This window comes from Thamnophis sirtalis, unplaced genomic scaffold (assembly GCF_051295495.1).
Source record: "Thamnophis sirtalis isolate CommonGarterSnake01/CBP01778 unplaced genomic scaffold, rThaSir2_p1.2 scaffold_11, whole genome shotgun sequence".
Taxonomy (NCBI): Eukaryota; Metazoa; Chordata; class Lepidosauria; order Squamata; family Natricidae; genus Thamnophis; species Thamnophis sirtalis.
In genome coordinates, this window is record NW_028261391.1 from 56988507 (window position 1) to 57005171 (window position 16665).

The 16665-nt window shown below is 32.5% G+C and overlaps 1 protein-coding gene across 1 annotated transcript in view; it reads left to right on the forward strand.

Moving 5' to 3' along the window:
- Positions 1 to 16665, forward strand: part of ATRNL1 (attractin like 1) — a 507336-nt gene that overhangs the window by 72783 nt on the left and 417888 nt on the right. Inside the window, exons 9-10 of the mRNA XM_087725861.1 lie at positions 6720 to 6903; positions 8235 to 8389. Of these exons, the coding sequence (XP_087581987.1) occupies positions 6720 to 6903; positions 8235 to 8389 (339 nt within the window). The remainder of the gene's footprint in view (positions 1 to 6719; positions 6904 to 8234; positions 8390 to 16665) is intronic.

Genomic DNA, 16665 nt, shown 5'->3' on the forward strand with positions numbered 1-16665 from the left:
TCTGTGAGTAATGTACAGGCAGACACTTTCAGAATGACAATTGTGGGGAAAAAACCACCTCAGAATAGCTGCCTTAAAAGTAAGTACTGTATTTTTTTGGAGTATAAGATGCACTGGAGTATAAGACGCACCAAGGTTTTTTAAGAGGCAAATTAAAAAATTTGCAAAAATGGGCCTGTTTCCCTCCTAAAAAGGTCCTAAAAAGGCATAATTGCTCCAGGGGTGTGTGCCCCCAAAATGAGCAAAAAAAGGGTTTGTTTTTTGCAAAAACGGGCCTGTCTTTTGTAAAAAAAAATTGCATTCATATCCTTTAGGAGGCTGGGGGGGGGGGCAAATTTGAGCAAAAAATGGTCCGTTTTTCATTCATTTCTGCCCTCCCCAGCCCCCAGGAGCTCTCTGAAAGCCTTTTAAAGGCTCTGCATGGCCATTTTGCTGAAGGGTATAGCATCCAGATTTTCAGCCTCTTTTTTGAGGGAAAAAGGGCCGTCTTATACTCCGAAAAATACAGTACTATGCAATACATGGAAAATCCTGCATTCAATCTGTTTTTTGGAAAGAGATGCTTAATATTACTAACATTAACATACTTGATTCCACCTCCTTAATTTTCAAAGAAATAATTCAGTTTTTACCACCCTTGATATCATTTAAATGTATTTTTGAAGATATAAATTGTGCTTTTATGAATAATTAATAATAATAGTGTACAATTTTGAACTCCGCAGTTTCACTACAATCCAGCAGGATGCACTACTGTTCCAATTTTGTTCACTTCTGAGCTAAAAAGAGTCAGTAATTTACTGGGTTTTTTTTCTAGACAACATTTTTTGTTGTAACAATACTGAAATGAATTCTTCTGTATTATATAATGCAGATATAAAGAATTGTATTTCTTTATAAAGTTCTGTGGTATTTATTATTTTTTAAAGTTGTCCATAGGACACTTTCAAGTCTAATTGATAGCTGCAGTATTTATTCCAATGAGTCATATATGATTCATTTTTAAGTAAGCAGGATTATGACAATAGCCAGTACCAATAAGCATAATTTAAACTTCAGTTATTATCTTTTTATAACAATTAAATGGACTAAATACTAGTAATTGTCTATTCATTAGCCGGATTGTCTGCAGTCATTGCCTGAATGCTGTAGTGTGCTAATTTTAGAAATAAGAATAATGAACAGCAATAAGTGCATTATGCAGTTTATAGTTAAGCTGAGACAAAAAAAATGATCTAACAATGTAAGTTATTGGAAAAAAGCAACATCAGAAGAAACTAAAGTTTTATATAATTGAGTATCTTGCTTCTCCCCTGGCCAAATTAGATGCCTTTGGAATGGCCATAAACATACCATGATAACTTTCTTCTAGTGTTGTTCTTCTAGCATCTGTTATTCACATGGGTATTATCTCTGAATATGAAGATTCGCTTTGTCCATCAAGAATAACATCCACAATATGTATTTATTATGCTTTTAAGAGACAAGCTGCATATTAGGTTAAAGACATAGACTGCAGCCATGAATCTATCCATCTTTTTCTTGTTAGCGTATGTGAGAAAGTAAGTGAAAATGTGATATTTGCACGAGATGCTTATCTGTGCAAAGAGATTATGCCTTCTCAGCTACGGTTTTAAGATAATTCCCCTATCTCCAATTTATGGAACTGAAAAAAGAGTCTCTAGTCATGCCCACAGTGGTAAATTGAGGAAATGATTGATTACACTATAGCTGGGAAAGGAAGCCTTAACATTGTGGAAATAACAACTGATTTCTTAGTTATTAAAAGAAAAAAACCACAAAAACTTCTTGCTGCACTTTTAATATAATACCCACGTGGGCAACTTGCAGCTCCTTTTTATTTTCTTTTTATAGGTCTTATAGCCCATCCAACTATGAATACTAAAAACTGATAGCATTGTTTACAGTGATTTTCAGGTGTAGTATAAGCCCTTAGTAATATTTTTGAGATAAAGTTTGCTGTGTTGATATTGATGAATGATATTATTAATATAAAAATATTATGCACAAAGTCTACTGTTAATACTAGTGAGATGTATAATTTCCAATAATGTTAATATTAGATACATTTTTTGTGAGTACAAGTCTAACATTCCCACTGGAATTCTGTACTTGAAAAAGTCAAGAACAAATATTGGACCATTAATTCTTCCATGCCAGAGAGAGTTGAACTCAAAGGCTGAAGATATAAGTTTTTAATGTGCTAGTACTCAACTTTATTACCTCTCTGTTGTTCATTAATGCAATGTGGCTTTTTTCAGGCTTTGGGGTGAGCTTGTAAAAAATACTTAACAAAACTATTAGTTAAAAATAATATAGCTCTTAAAACAATAGGATCTTCTCAAGCTCATACAGAAACCTGAGAAAAGTTGGACTGCTTTAATGAATAGTAGAGAGGTCTTCATTCACATACAACATGAAGTGCTTCTTCTAAATCACTTTCAGATCATGTGTAGTTCTAATTTTCATTGCTAAATACTGAAAAAATAAGAACACTGTGAGAATCATGCCACAAGTAACTTGTTATTGTGGTACTATAGTGTTCATTAATAGTTAACATTGTTAAAATTATATTGCTAAGTATAGTGTCCTTGGACGAATTCCAAGCAGCATTATATGGAAGATACATGGTTGGCTAAATTAACTTCTGCGTCATTTAACAACAGAAATAAAAATATCATTGTCTACTGAATAGTTTATTACTAGGGCTAAAGTTGAAATTTAGGACTTGATTCTGCTTTATAACTTCTTTAAAAATATTATAGAACATATGTATTAGTAAACAATTTATAAAATAGATTCTACTCCAAAGCACATTTTAATAAATTTCAGTTCATGGCTTTAAACTATTAATAGTGGCAAAAAATTGCATAGTTAGCAGTTATTATTATTCAGGATTATTGTCAACTGTGTGTATATTTCTTTACAATGATAATAGATTGTCAGCATCAAATATTAATCACACTAATACAGGAAAGTAGAGTTTGACATTTAAGAATTGTGGCTAAGAGTTTTTTTTATTACCAGTGCCAGTGGATATTTTTGTAAGTATTCATTTGTTTTACAAAGGTTTAGTTTGCAGAATATTGTCTCTACTTTGTAGTTTATTTTTTTGAGATTGATCATTTTTATGTTTCATTTTATTTCTGTAGTTTTATTCCATTAAGGTTTAATGCATTTTGTACGATGTTTTCCTGAATTCCTGAACAGGATTTATCTTTAGACCTACAGCAGTTGGATGATTTTAAACTTTAAAATTCCAGATGGTGACTCTAAGTACAAACTGAGTTTTGGAACAAAGCAACAAAGAAAGCGGATTGGAAAACTCTGAATAGTAATAGATATTGTTTTTGTATGATAGTTTGACCCTGTTAAGAAAATAAAAATCTTTGAACAGTAGTCATGCTCTTAATTTTAAATCCTGCTGTTATTGTGTTATGGTTTTGAACTGGAAGTTCTACCACTTATCTTAATAGTATAACTTTGTATGTTTTCTTTCATAAAATTATTTGAGTTTTATACTGCGTTAATTGCTTTTAACAGTTGAATATTTCTCAAGTCAAATAGAATAAAGAATTAAAATCAATAATTCAATAAAGAATACATTGTTGTACAAATAAAAAAAGTATCCTCATACAACATTCATTCATGGCATTATGTATCTCTCGATAGATTAGTCCTACACAGATTTTCCTGAATAATCAGATTTTCTTTCTAGAACATCATGAGCAGTGAGACCATCCTTGCCTCCAGGGATTAGATATTCCATAAGTAGAAACCTCCAAAGAGGGTATATATATTTAAATGATCCTGCCAGATGTACCAATGAATAGAGATTCTTATTAGGCTTTTGTTTTTGTTACATATATCCTAAACTATGTAAGGTTTAAGCATGCTGAATTGCAGTTGTAATCCAGATAGTAAACAATGCAACTCCTGTAGAAGTAATATGGCATGACACTTACAGGTCTGATCCATGGATATGCAAATAACCCTATTTGTACCAACTGTTGTTTATTATATCCACCGATGTTAAGGAACTGGCAGATGTGACATCATAATCTTTGAGAAATCCTAGAAGTGTCGTAAAGTTGAAGAAGAGCTAATGTTTTTTGGGTCTTTAGGAAAACAGGAGAAAAGTGGACTCAGTCAACTGCAGACCAATCAGATTGACATAATTACGGTATCTGAGAAACTCCTAGAAAGGCAGAAAGAATCTTGGATTTACTGGTAGACAATTAACAGAGTTGGAAGATTAGCCAACAGGATGCTACATATTCTGAAAACACCAGTGATACCTTTGGCTGTATCGATAGATATATTTTTTTGAAATCATGGAAGGTGATAGTTGTGCTATGCTATACCAGTCAGACTGCTCTTCCAGTTTTTGTTAATATTTTACAAAAAAGGGTTCTGGAAAGATCAGAAACAAGACTAAGAGATAGTGAGAAACTTGGAGGCAACCTTCTATGAATAAGGATTAAAGGAACTGGGATTGTTTAGCTTAAAGAAGACTAAACTAGGAGAGAGTTAACAGTCCCCAATACTTGAAGGCAGTAAAAAATGATGAATGGAAGCTTCGCAGAGAGACAATTGTAAATAAAGAGTAATTTCCTGCCCACAAGAGCTATTAAACGGTGGAACAATCTGCCTTTTAGAGTCATGGGTTCTCCTTCATTGGAACATCAAGTAAAGTAAGACAGTTATTTGTCTAGATTGTCTTTGGATTCCTACAATGGGCAATTATTTGATAGTAAACCTCCAGATCCCTTCCAGTCCTCTGGTTTTGTAAAAGCCCTTGGTTTCAATAGTGGCATTAATCTTCTTATTACTCTTGATTTCCAAACACCAATTCAGATAAAGCAAGATCCATGTACTTTAAACAGATTTAATTCAACATGGGAAAACAATATACGCAATAATACAATTACCACTTTGATTTATATACCCTACAAGGATGAAACTGAAGAAGAGTTGTGGAGTATCTTGCAAAAATAAATTAAACTTAAGCATCCTTACATTCCTCTAAATTTATTTTTTCTTTGAGACATTTTGGTGAAATTTCCATGGGAGTGCAGAGGGAACTATATTACTTTCATAAGAGGAATAGTGGGAGCAGTGTTTGTTTAAAGCCAATACAGCTCTTATTTTCTTTTTAATCTACAGAGGTTTTTGACAATGAGAGCAGACACCATATGGTTACTAATTGAAACAAGTCTATGCAGTAGAAATTGTTTTTCAAAATTTTCTAAAGATACTAAAACACTTTCTTTTGCTAAAGAAAAGTAATAATATTCTATGTATTTCTCCGAGACTCACACTGAGACTGTTACAGAATGTATGTAGTCTTATTAAAACTAAGAAAAATACATTTTCTAGTGGACTTGTCCAGAAACACTTTATGGTGCAAGTTAATAAAAACATGCATATAGTTCTCCTACTGAGAACTTCAAAGATTCTTAGACGGTCCATGAATGCCATTGTATTAACAATAGTCAGAGAAGGTGAAAGAAAGCTCATTTGCTTTAGCATGATACCCAAAGGTGCTTGACGTTTGAAGAACAGTAAACACATTTTTGAAGTGTATATTAAGTGTATTTAGCTGAAAAAGTTAGCAGTGCCTTTATTTTTTAATCTGACTGAAAAATAAATTAGGTGATTAGTTTGTCATAAGACACAAAATATCAATGATCATTATTTATTGCACAAAACAAAAACAGAGGACAACAGTGATGATAAAGATGGATTGTATGTTTGATATTTCTTAACACAGATTCCTAGACTTGTTTACATAGAATTGAAACTGGAAAAGTTTCAATATTAGTTTCTTTTTCTAATTATAACGAGCACATACCTTAGTAAATAAACATATTAAGACACGGTAAAATTTATGATTTTTCTTGTTTTAAAAACTACCATGGCTGATTTGGACAGCGGATTAGGCCAGAACCAAAAAAATAAAAATCACAATATGGCTTATGCATACAAATCATGACATGCATTTTTTAGTAATGACATCTTATCTGTCTAGATTCAGTTGCAGTTTTGTTCCATATAGTATCAACCATGTGAACTGTCAAGTTTCCTCTTTCTACTGTGTTCAAAATGCGCACGCGCATGCACAAACACACAAACATAGTAAAAATGACAATAAAAGTTATCTCTATCTCAATCATCTCCATCTCCATTTTATCCCATCCCGTCCCAGATGCCTTATATTGTAATGCTTGGTTTAGATTTTGTCCACTGACTCACCCTCAAATTATGTGCAAACTTGTCAAAGTGCCTAAACATTTTGTCAGGATTATATTAGATTTTCTCCATGAGATTTATTGAAACATTCCAACAGTAGAACATGTATTGATTATTAATTTGATAATAGATATCAATGATATATCATTGATTTATTTGATATAATTTTGAAATGGGTATGCAATTTGAATTGATTGAATTATTAGGAGATCATATTAAGGATATCATTTTTAAGACACTTCATATTCTGTTCATAATTTTGATATTGTATATACTTTTGTACATCAACATTCAACAAATTTGATTTAACTTTGGGAATAAAATATAAACAATAACATAAAATGTATTTCTTGCTTTCTAAGCATGTTGATTATAATATAGGAATTAGTAAATTAGGAATGCATTTATATTACATTTACATTAATAATTATTCTGTTATATTTTAGGATCAAATTCTTGGCTTGTACCAGAAACAAAAGGAGCAATAGTACAAGGTGGATATGGCCATACCAGTGTCTATGATGATACAACAAAGTCTGTATATGTTCATGGAGGCTACAAAGCATTGCCCAGTAATAAATATGGATTGGTTGATGATCTTTACAAATATGAAGTTAATACTAGAACATGGTAAATCTTTTTAATATATGTATGAATATGTGTGTATGTATATTTATAGTATATCACTGGTGGGTTCCTACCAGTTCGGAATGGTTCAGCCAAACCAGTAGTGGTTTAGCGGCCTGGGTCGCTTGGACCAGCAATGTAGTGACTGCCGGAACCCACCCCTGTAGTATATGTATATGTATTCTCATACATTTTATTAACTGATTAACAAATGAATGCTATTCATTATGTGAATGCTTAAGTTTGATACTGAAATGAATTTTTTTTGCTTTGTTTTTACTCAGTAAAGAAAACAATAGTATTCTAGCAATAGGATTCAACCTGTTTTCTTTTCTGAGATAATAGTTGATATTGCTAAATATTTTGAATATCGTTAAACATCAACTCTAATATCCTCAATGTTATCACTCTGTCCAGAGGATCAGAGATTTCATATATATGTATTAATAGAAACAAAATCATTCTACAGTATAGAACTTAATATCCCCTGATCTCTTGGACAGAACTGTGAGAAATATTAGTTCACATGGGGTAGATATATTGAGGAGTGTAGAAAACAGTGAACAGAGAATCATCTTTGATCAATTTGATCAAGAAGTTTTTACTAAAATCTCAGGTTTCATGTATAATGTATAAACCAAATTAAAATAAAACATGGATTCTTTGTGATTTACTATAATTTTAAAGTAGTAATTCATCTGGATTTGCATACCACCATAAAAAAGTAAGCTATAAAAGACTCATTCACACTGTTATAACTGGAGGATAGAAGATTAGTAACAATATTCATTAAGAGATTTTAGAATAGTCATTATTTGAAAGTAGCATAGGCAGAAAAGATCCATTGCTACTGCAGGTGGTTTTAAGGCCTTAAGGTCCTCTATATGTTCGCTCAGGGGTGGTATCAGAAAGATGATCAAATATCACCATCAAAATTGATGGTGATGAATTCAGATGTGTAAATGTTCCTGTAAAAAGTTCTTAAAATTATAGAAAAAATATTAGATTTGCAAAAAAGTCACATAAATGAAATTTCATATTTTATTTCATATTTTAATATAAATGTATTATATGTTATATTTTATAATATAAAATTATAAATAAAAGTCACCAGGATAATAAGATTTTTTTTAAAAAAAGGATGAATAGTTTCATGTTTCTTTCTTGGCCAGTTTCAAGACTATTCATAATATAATTCTTGAAATTTGTTTTGTGTATTTAAATAGATGTGATTGCTAGTACTGTGGCTAAACAAATATTGTTTACTTTATAGTTATTCCACACAAATCACCTTGACTCCCCTTAATACCTTATATACACCATTTTTTCAACAGGACAATTTTAAAAGAGAGTGGCTTTGCAAGATATCTCCACTCGGCTGTTTTGATGAATGGAGCAATGTTAATTTTTGGTGGAAACACTCATAATGATACTTCATTAAGTAATGGTGCGAAGTGTTTTTCTGCTGATTTCTTGGCCTATGACATTGGTAGGTATAATAGTAAATGTTTGAAAGTTTGGAACTCCGAATTTAATATATACTATATAGTATATAATTTATGTAACTATAAAAACATATACAATAACCTGCTCTATAAATGTTCTTCATATATATGAATAGCTATAACCATATTTTTATTATAATACAAGCCACATTTTTATCATTTCAATTCTTGAGTTTGATCAGTAGATAGAAAATTGAGATGCCTCTGACAGCAAATTTCTTTCTACAATATTCAAAGTTCAAGGGTCTTGATTTAGTTTATATTTATTTATTTATTTTACATTGCTGAACTCTCAGAGATTCTGTACAGTTCACAGATAAAAGGGGACAGAGGACAATAATACAATCATAAGAACAAAGAATAAAAGATGGCATCAGAGCAAGTCCACATTATTGAAAAGGCAATTTCAGGCCCTGTGTCAGAGGGATGAGTGAACAGCCATTTTGGTCCTCCATTTTAAATATATCATTCTTAATATAATAATAATTTCCTAAATTTAGGCATTAAAAAGTCAGAATGAATTTACATATTTAAACAAAGTTATCTTTGTAATACCACTTGAGCACATTTATACAACAAACTAAAATAGGGTAAGAAGGGGACTATGCACTGTTGTCTTGTTAGTTTTACATTTCCCAACAGAGTAATGTTAACAGCTTTTAAAAATATTCTCCAGTTGTTTTAGAAAAAAATATATTACTAGATCTCCAATACTCATAGAGGGAATTCTTTTTATATTTCATATGTCCTAGTTTAATAGACAGTTAGGATTTCATGTGATTGAAGACATAGCAATATGTGATAAAAATAATAACTTTTCTGAAATTATGACAAATAGGAGATATATATTCTTCAATGCTTCTCACCCTATATATAACCCCCACAAAATGTGCAACATTAAACTAATACATTTATTTCTTCTTTTAATGGTATAAATTATATTAGTAGTTATACCAATGACTACAATTTTATTACAGAGTTCTATAATAATTTAATACAGTAATATATCAATAGCTTAAAGGCAGTAATTTTTATTTGTAGCATTAAATTAAAATATGTAGAGTCGTGAGTTCCTTCAACAGATCTTTTTTAATGGTTATATTTTCTTGTCATATAATGTAGAAATTGTAATCAACTTTGTGTATTCACTGAGAGCATTATGAATGTAAGCCTAGGACTGCAGAAACTGATTGTTATTTTTAAATATAAAAATTACAGTCTGCTTTGGTTCTAAATTGTAATGCTACATCATTTCTTTTCCTAAATAATTAAAACACTTAACATATTATCTATAATTTTAGCAGTCTCATTTCCCATGCATTATTAATCTGATATGATATAAGTGAAACAGATGCAATTTCTGTCTAATTTTAATATTTGTATGAAGATTAATTACATGTGAGTTTAATCTTCTGTGCTATTCCTAGAGCCTAAATTAAAAACACTTCCTTAGAATATCTCTTGAACCTAAGTATAATAGAAAATGAAATTTTCAGTTTCTATATGAGCATATATCAAAAGAGAGCAGAGTCTATAATATCTACTTAATTAAAAAGCTAGAATAATTAAGAGAACATTAGACTTACACATATTTTATTAATACTTTATATTTTTATGACCAATAGAGGCTTTGATCACTGGCCTTACTGTGGGAGGAATTGTTCACCGAGATCACACATCCAATATTTCTCCAGAAAACGAGAAATGCAGGAATTTGAACCCAGAAAGTTTAGAATGTAAAACTCTTTCTTTGACACTATAGGTAGTTCACATTTAGTGATGGACTTGTGCAGTGACTGTTGCTGTTACAATGTTGATGAAAAAGTAACTTGGTGATCAATCCTTGCATTTATGACTTTCACAGGGTTATACAGCAAAGAAAACTAGGCGCAGTCACAATTTTCCATAATGATGACGTCATTTAAAGACCCAGTTACTGGTCCTAATGAGGACTATTTGGTGATGACTCTTTCTTCAGGATACTTGGCTTTTTGAGACTTAAACTGAGCTCTTAAAATGAAATCAAAAGGAGAAGCGTTAATAGCTAGAATGGCCTGAATGATTTTTAGAGGTTATTTTCAAATTCAAAATGGAGTGCTAAGCCTGGTAGCTAAACTAATATACTGTATTCATTTCAACAGTATGCCTTGTATATATACCATATTCTCAGAGCATAAGATACTTTGCAGTATAAGATGTACCCAGAGTTTGGGAAGGAAAACAAGGGGAAAAAAATCTGCTTCTGCCTCCCAGCAATTTGCCTCCTTGCAGGAAACAGCAAACATCCGGTTTCAGTTTCAATTTCAGCAGGGGCCTCCTGATGATCAGCTGTTTCAGGCTGCAGGGATTGCTATTTCTGCCTCCACAAACTCTGTTTTTGGCTTCCGCAAGCCCCATTTCCCACCAGTTCCAGTTGGTGGGGATCAGAATGGGTGGAAAATGGGATGCGCAGAGGCCAAAAATTGGATGCGGAGGCTGAAAATGTGGCATGTGGAGAGCGGCAATAGGCAATGGCAATCCTTGCAGCCTGAAACAGCTGATGGTTGAGAGGCTGACAATCAGCTGCTTGTGCTAATCAGGCTGGGCTGAAGCTGAAACTGTCTGTTTGCTGTTTGCTGCAAGGAGGCAAATTGCTGGGAGTCAGAGGCCAAAGGGTGATGAGCGGCGGGTGGGCAGGGCTACATTTGGTGTATAAGACGCACCCAAAATTTCACTTTCTTTTAGGGGGGAAAAGTGCATCTTATACTCTGAAAAATACGGTAAGTGTTAACAATAGTTAGAATGCTGTAGAATATAATGAAGTTAACTATATTAAACCGAATGAAATGAAAGTAGAGTGGTTTTTTCTTTCTGGGAAAAGTGCTATTTTGTAAGTAATGTCATTTTTACTTGTAAGTAGAATTCATTTTAAAAAAGAAACAAAATGTCAGATAGCTTTTTTATTGATCATGTAGCATTTTTATTTATTTATTTGCATCCTGCCTTTATTATTTTACAACTCAAGATGGGAACATATTTAATATACCTCCTCCTCCTATTTCCCCTATAATAGCAACCCAATGTGGTAGTTTGCGATGAGAGAGAGTGACAGGCCCAAAGTCATCCAAATGACTTTCATAGCTATTTTTGATTTTTTCATATTGACAGTGACTATATATACACATTTGATGTATACACATACATATATGTGTGTGAATATTAATTAAATACAGTCACTTGAGCAAAATATTGACATGCTTTCCAAAATGTAATGTAGCAATTGCAAAGGCCATTCATTGCTATTTTTTGTCATTAGGAAAGCAGATCCAATAGCAAAAAATCATAATTCTTTTATTCAGTTAGCAAAACTAAATATTTCTTTTAAGAGTACTTAATACACTATTCTTAAATATCAATGTTATGCCTGAAATTAAAATATGTTGCTAGTTATTTCAAAGAGACCTAAATTCATATTTTACTGAGAAAGGCAATTAAAAGAATATTTTTTCTTCTCAGATTTATTTGGATAGAGACAAAGTTTCCATATATCATCTCAAATTTTAGTATAGAGCTAAAGTAGAATTTAGAATTTAGAGCCGAGGTGGCGCAGTGGGTAGAGTGCAGTACTGCAGCCACTTCAGCTGACTGCTAGTTGCAGTTTGGCGGTTCAAATCTCACCGGCTCAGGGTTGACTCAGCCTTTCATCCTTCCAAGGTGGGTAAAATGAGGACCCAGACTGTGGGGGCAATATGCTGACTCTGTAAACCGCTTAGAGAGGGCTGAAAGCCCTATGAAGCGGTATATAAGTCTAACTGCTATTGCTATTGCTACTGCTATTTTATTTGATTTCCCCCCCCCATGTAATTTGAAACCTTAAATGCTTATCTGAATTATTTCCAGTGAAACTCAGCTATCTTCATATGTTTCATTCTAATGCAATTTCTGTATCAATAGCATTTAGAATTATGTGCATTTGTGAACAGTTGGGTATCCCTGAAGTCACTTTGATCAATGAGGCTAGAGCCAAACATACTAACCCTTTTATATCTCAGATGCTTTTGTTATGATATATTTAATTATAAATGTCTGTTTTTAGCTATAATTTATGTGCTTCCACCGTTTACTCCAAGCAAGGACAAATTAAAACTGTTAAGTACGGCATACATTCTCCTTTGAAATAGTTACACTTGATAATGAATGAATATAGATTTCATTTAAAAATCTATTTTTAAGAGTTTTGAAAAACTAAGCAAAATGACTTTTTAGCCCAGAAGTTTGTTCAATGTTTAGCCATTACTGGGAAGACTAAAGAAGATAAGAAAGCCTGCTTGTAACATGATTCTTTTTCTTTCTATAGTATATTGAAAAGACCTGCCAGTTTGACAAATAACATGAGCAAAAAAGGAGTTATATCTGCAGGCTGCAAGGATTCCTTATCTTAAACTTAGCTTTTAATAATGATTTTTCTTCAGAAATAAAGCCCACTTTCCCAGGGGGGAAAGAACAAAAACCCTGATTTGCTCTACCCTTGACCAAATTACAATAAATGGCATACAGGTCTTTTAGCTGCAGGCTTCTCTTCTTGTACATTTAGTTGTTCAAATGCTTATAGTAAGCAGTCTGATACAAGTGAATTATAAAAAAAATTGAACTGAATTTATGAAATAATTGACAAGCTGTTTAGATCTTTATTTCTTATATTATTCCCATGAGAAACATATATCTGAAATACAATCAACCCATAATTATTCAGTCTTATTTATTTTCCAGTCCATAATATCATTTTATCAAGACTCTTGTAAACCAAATATGAGAAATACACATTTATTGTTCTTCCCTTGTTCCACTTTGATTGGCATCCTTTCACTATTTTATTATTGTAATATTCATCTTTTATGATTTTTTAAAGGCTTTTCCTTCAAGTACCTTTCTGCCAAACATTTTTGATATTTCTCATTGATGCTTAAGCACTAGCAGCAAAATAGTGCATTATCAAGAATCATAGTAGCCATAGGTAGTTTATGGCACATATGAAAATTCTATCTTATGTTTTTGAACCTGAAAGATTAATACATGATTCTAATGAAGTTTACTTTCTATATATAATAAGCTAATATTTTAGGAGAGCTGTTAATAATACAGCTTCTATTTTAAAGCTATTTCTTTTGATAAGTATTTAAGTATTAGTAAGAATTAAGCTAACGTTAAGTAAACATTAAGTAAAACAAATAGCTTTCTATGCATGTTGAAAATTAGAACTATGAAAACCATTAGGGACAGAACTACATTTTCAACCATGCTGTGATGCAGCTGTAATGATGTAAAGCAGTGGTCCCCAACCTTTCTGGCTCGCGGACTGTCAGTGGCAGGAGGGAGATGGAATGATTTTGCATGCACTGCTTGGGCAAAGCAGCTTCACAAGCTCGCACGCTGCTGCTTGCACAGCCTAGTTTCCAACTGGCTGTGGATTGGGCGTTGGGGACCCCTGATGTAAAGGAATAGTAATGAATGAACTGTTAAGGGAGAAGAAACAGCAACTCGGTTCTGAGAAATGGAAAATGTTGATCAATATATTCTTGACTTTGTCTAATATGCAATAGGGAAGAATGAAACAATTCTTGAAAGACTAACACTTCTCTACTTTAAAGAATTAGACCAAAAAACTGACACTCCATAGATTCCAGGTATATAGGGAGTCCTTGACTTACAATAATTTGTTTAGTGACTGTTCCAAGTTATAGTGACAATGGAACAAGTTACTTAATGATTGTTTTTCCACACTTATGACTGTTGCAGTATCCGCATGGTTGCACGATTAAAATTTGGATGGTTGGAGATGGCATTTATTTATGACAATTGCAGTGTCCCAGGGTCATGTGATTACTTTTGCAACCCACTAACAAGCAAAGCCAATGGGGAAGCCAGATTCATTTAACTAACCATATAAGTAACTTAACAATTGCAGTGATTCACTTAATAGCTGTGGCAAGAAAGGTAAAATGGAGCAAAAATTACTTAACTGTTGTGCTTAGGGTTGGAAATTTTGGATTCACTTGTCATAAGTCAAGTACTATCTGTATTACTTTATGTTGTAGACAATGACGGAATCTTGAAAACCTGTCAGAATTTCTCTCTCTTATCATTTTATACCAGTCAAAGTCAAATCAAGTTCTTGATGAGTTTGTTTCTCAGGGCTCCTCTTCTTTTCCAAAGTTCTGTTTTACGTTCCTTTACAAGTGAAAATATGAATATGTCAGGTTGAAATGTAAAGTAACCTGACCAAATATACAAATATTCTCAAAGAAATGCTAAATCCTTTGAGTGTTGTGCTATAAGGACTGATATTTCATTCATGGAAATCCTTAGAACAAATCATTCTTTCAAGTGATTTTCACAGCTTTATATGGAATGTATCATTTACTTAGGATGATGGAAGATATGAAAGTGGAATTCCAATTACTGCTAATAGAATCATTAGAAGGTGTTAAATATATATTAATGGTTCTGGGAAAGTTTAAACTGGATGGTGTCAAAAGGATTCTAAACACTAATAATACCAAAAAGATTCAGCTACTGATTTTTGATACTGGAAATATGACTGAAAACTGGTCACAGTGATATTCTGGTCCATGACATATAGAGAAATGAAACATTATTTGCAAAGTTTGAAGCACATTGTATTTCAACAATGTTGAAAGGAAGGAATGACAAGCTGAAATCCATAAATAAGCTGCTATCTCAGGAAACAAGGTTTTTTATTCTGTAGTGTAGATGATAATGATGAAGAGCAGAATTCTAAAATATAGTGATGAAACAATTGCAAAAAGATAATTTGACTTTGATTATTGTAAAGTTTATAATTGCTTGTGCAATGGCAAAATCTCTAATGCAAATCCTGTAGGGCAAAGGAGAAATGTATTGCAGCTTGCAAACAGCATGTCTGCAGCAACCTACTAGAGTATCAGTACTGTGTCAGCATGCATAAAGTTGTATATAGAAAACGTTCCAGAAAAAAACAGTTCTATTTTCACATGCCTCAAATGAAAAAAGTAAATAGATTAAAACTGAATAGGAATACTTAAAGAGACAAATAACAGTGCAATGCTTTTCATATGTCTGTACAGAAGTGGGATTTATATAAAATTTGTGTCACATCCAAAGTAGATGCTACATTATTAATGTTCTCTGAAAGGAGTTGCAGTATAACAAACGTAGTGATAAACCATGCAGTCCATACTGGCATGACATAATGAGAAATTGGTTTCAGATCAGATTACTATATAGTTTTATAGAGTTCAGTAGAATATGAAACATTTATGAATATCAATTTAAACATGAACATCATGTTCAGGTAATACTTTTTAGAAATATATACTTATATATTGATATTGATTCAAGAAAAATATGCTTAGAAAGTGATAGCAGTATAATTGCATAACTGTAAAACATATTAAGCACAACATGATAGCAAGCAACTTGCAATGGCCACTGATACTACTGCCTAATATTACAATCACTATGATAATAGAACCCCAAGAAAAACATCCTAAATAAACTGAAAGATCCAGTATCTCTAGAACAATAGCAATAGCAGTTAGACTTATATACCGCTTCATAGGGCTTTCAGCCCTCTCTAAGCGGTTTACAGAGTCAGCATATTGCCCCCACAGTCTGGGTCCTCATTTCACCCACCTCGGAAGGATGGAAGGCTGAGTCAACCTTGAGCTGGTGAGATTAGAACCGCTGAACTGTAGATAACAGTCAGCTGAAGTGGCCTGCAGTACTGCACCCTAACCACTGTGCCACCTCAGTTCTTAAACAAACAAACAAACAAAAAGTCATCTACAACATACAGTATAAAGTTTGTAACAGCCCTCTTATAGGACAGATAGGCATAAGATTTGGCAGAGCAGATCCATGAAGTTCACCTAGCAGTCGGAAGACATCATGAAAACTCCTTAATCTCACAACAAATGTTCAGACTCGATAATAATTTCAACTGGAAATTTATGAGCATCCTATACCAAGCTAATCCAAAAATATTAGCATATTCCTGGAGGTTTGGAATTCAGACTAATCAGCCATCAATAAACACATGGAGATTAAACCTATTTACAAACCATTCAAAAGACATCATAATTAAACTAAAGAAGACAGAAACCAACAAAAAACCAATATTCCTCCTCCTAAACCCAGATAAGCAGGAATTAACATCAGACAAACAAATAAAAATAATAATAGCCTAATCAATACCTTGGCAACATTGACAGGGTAAGTTACT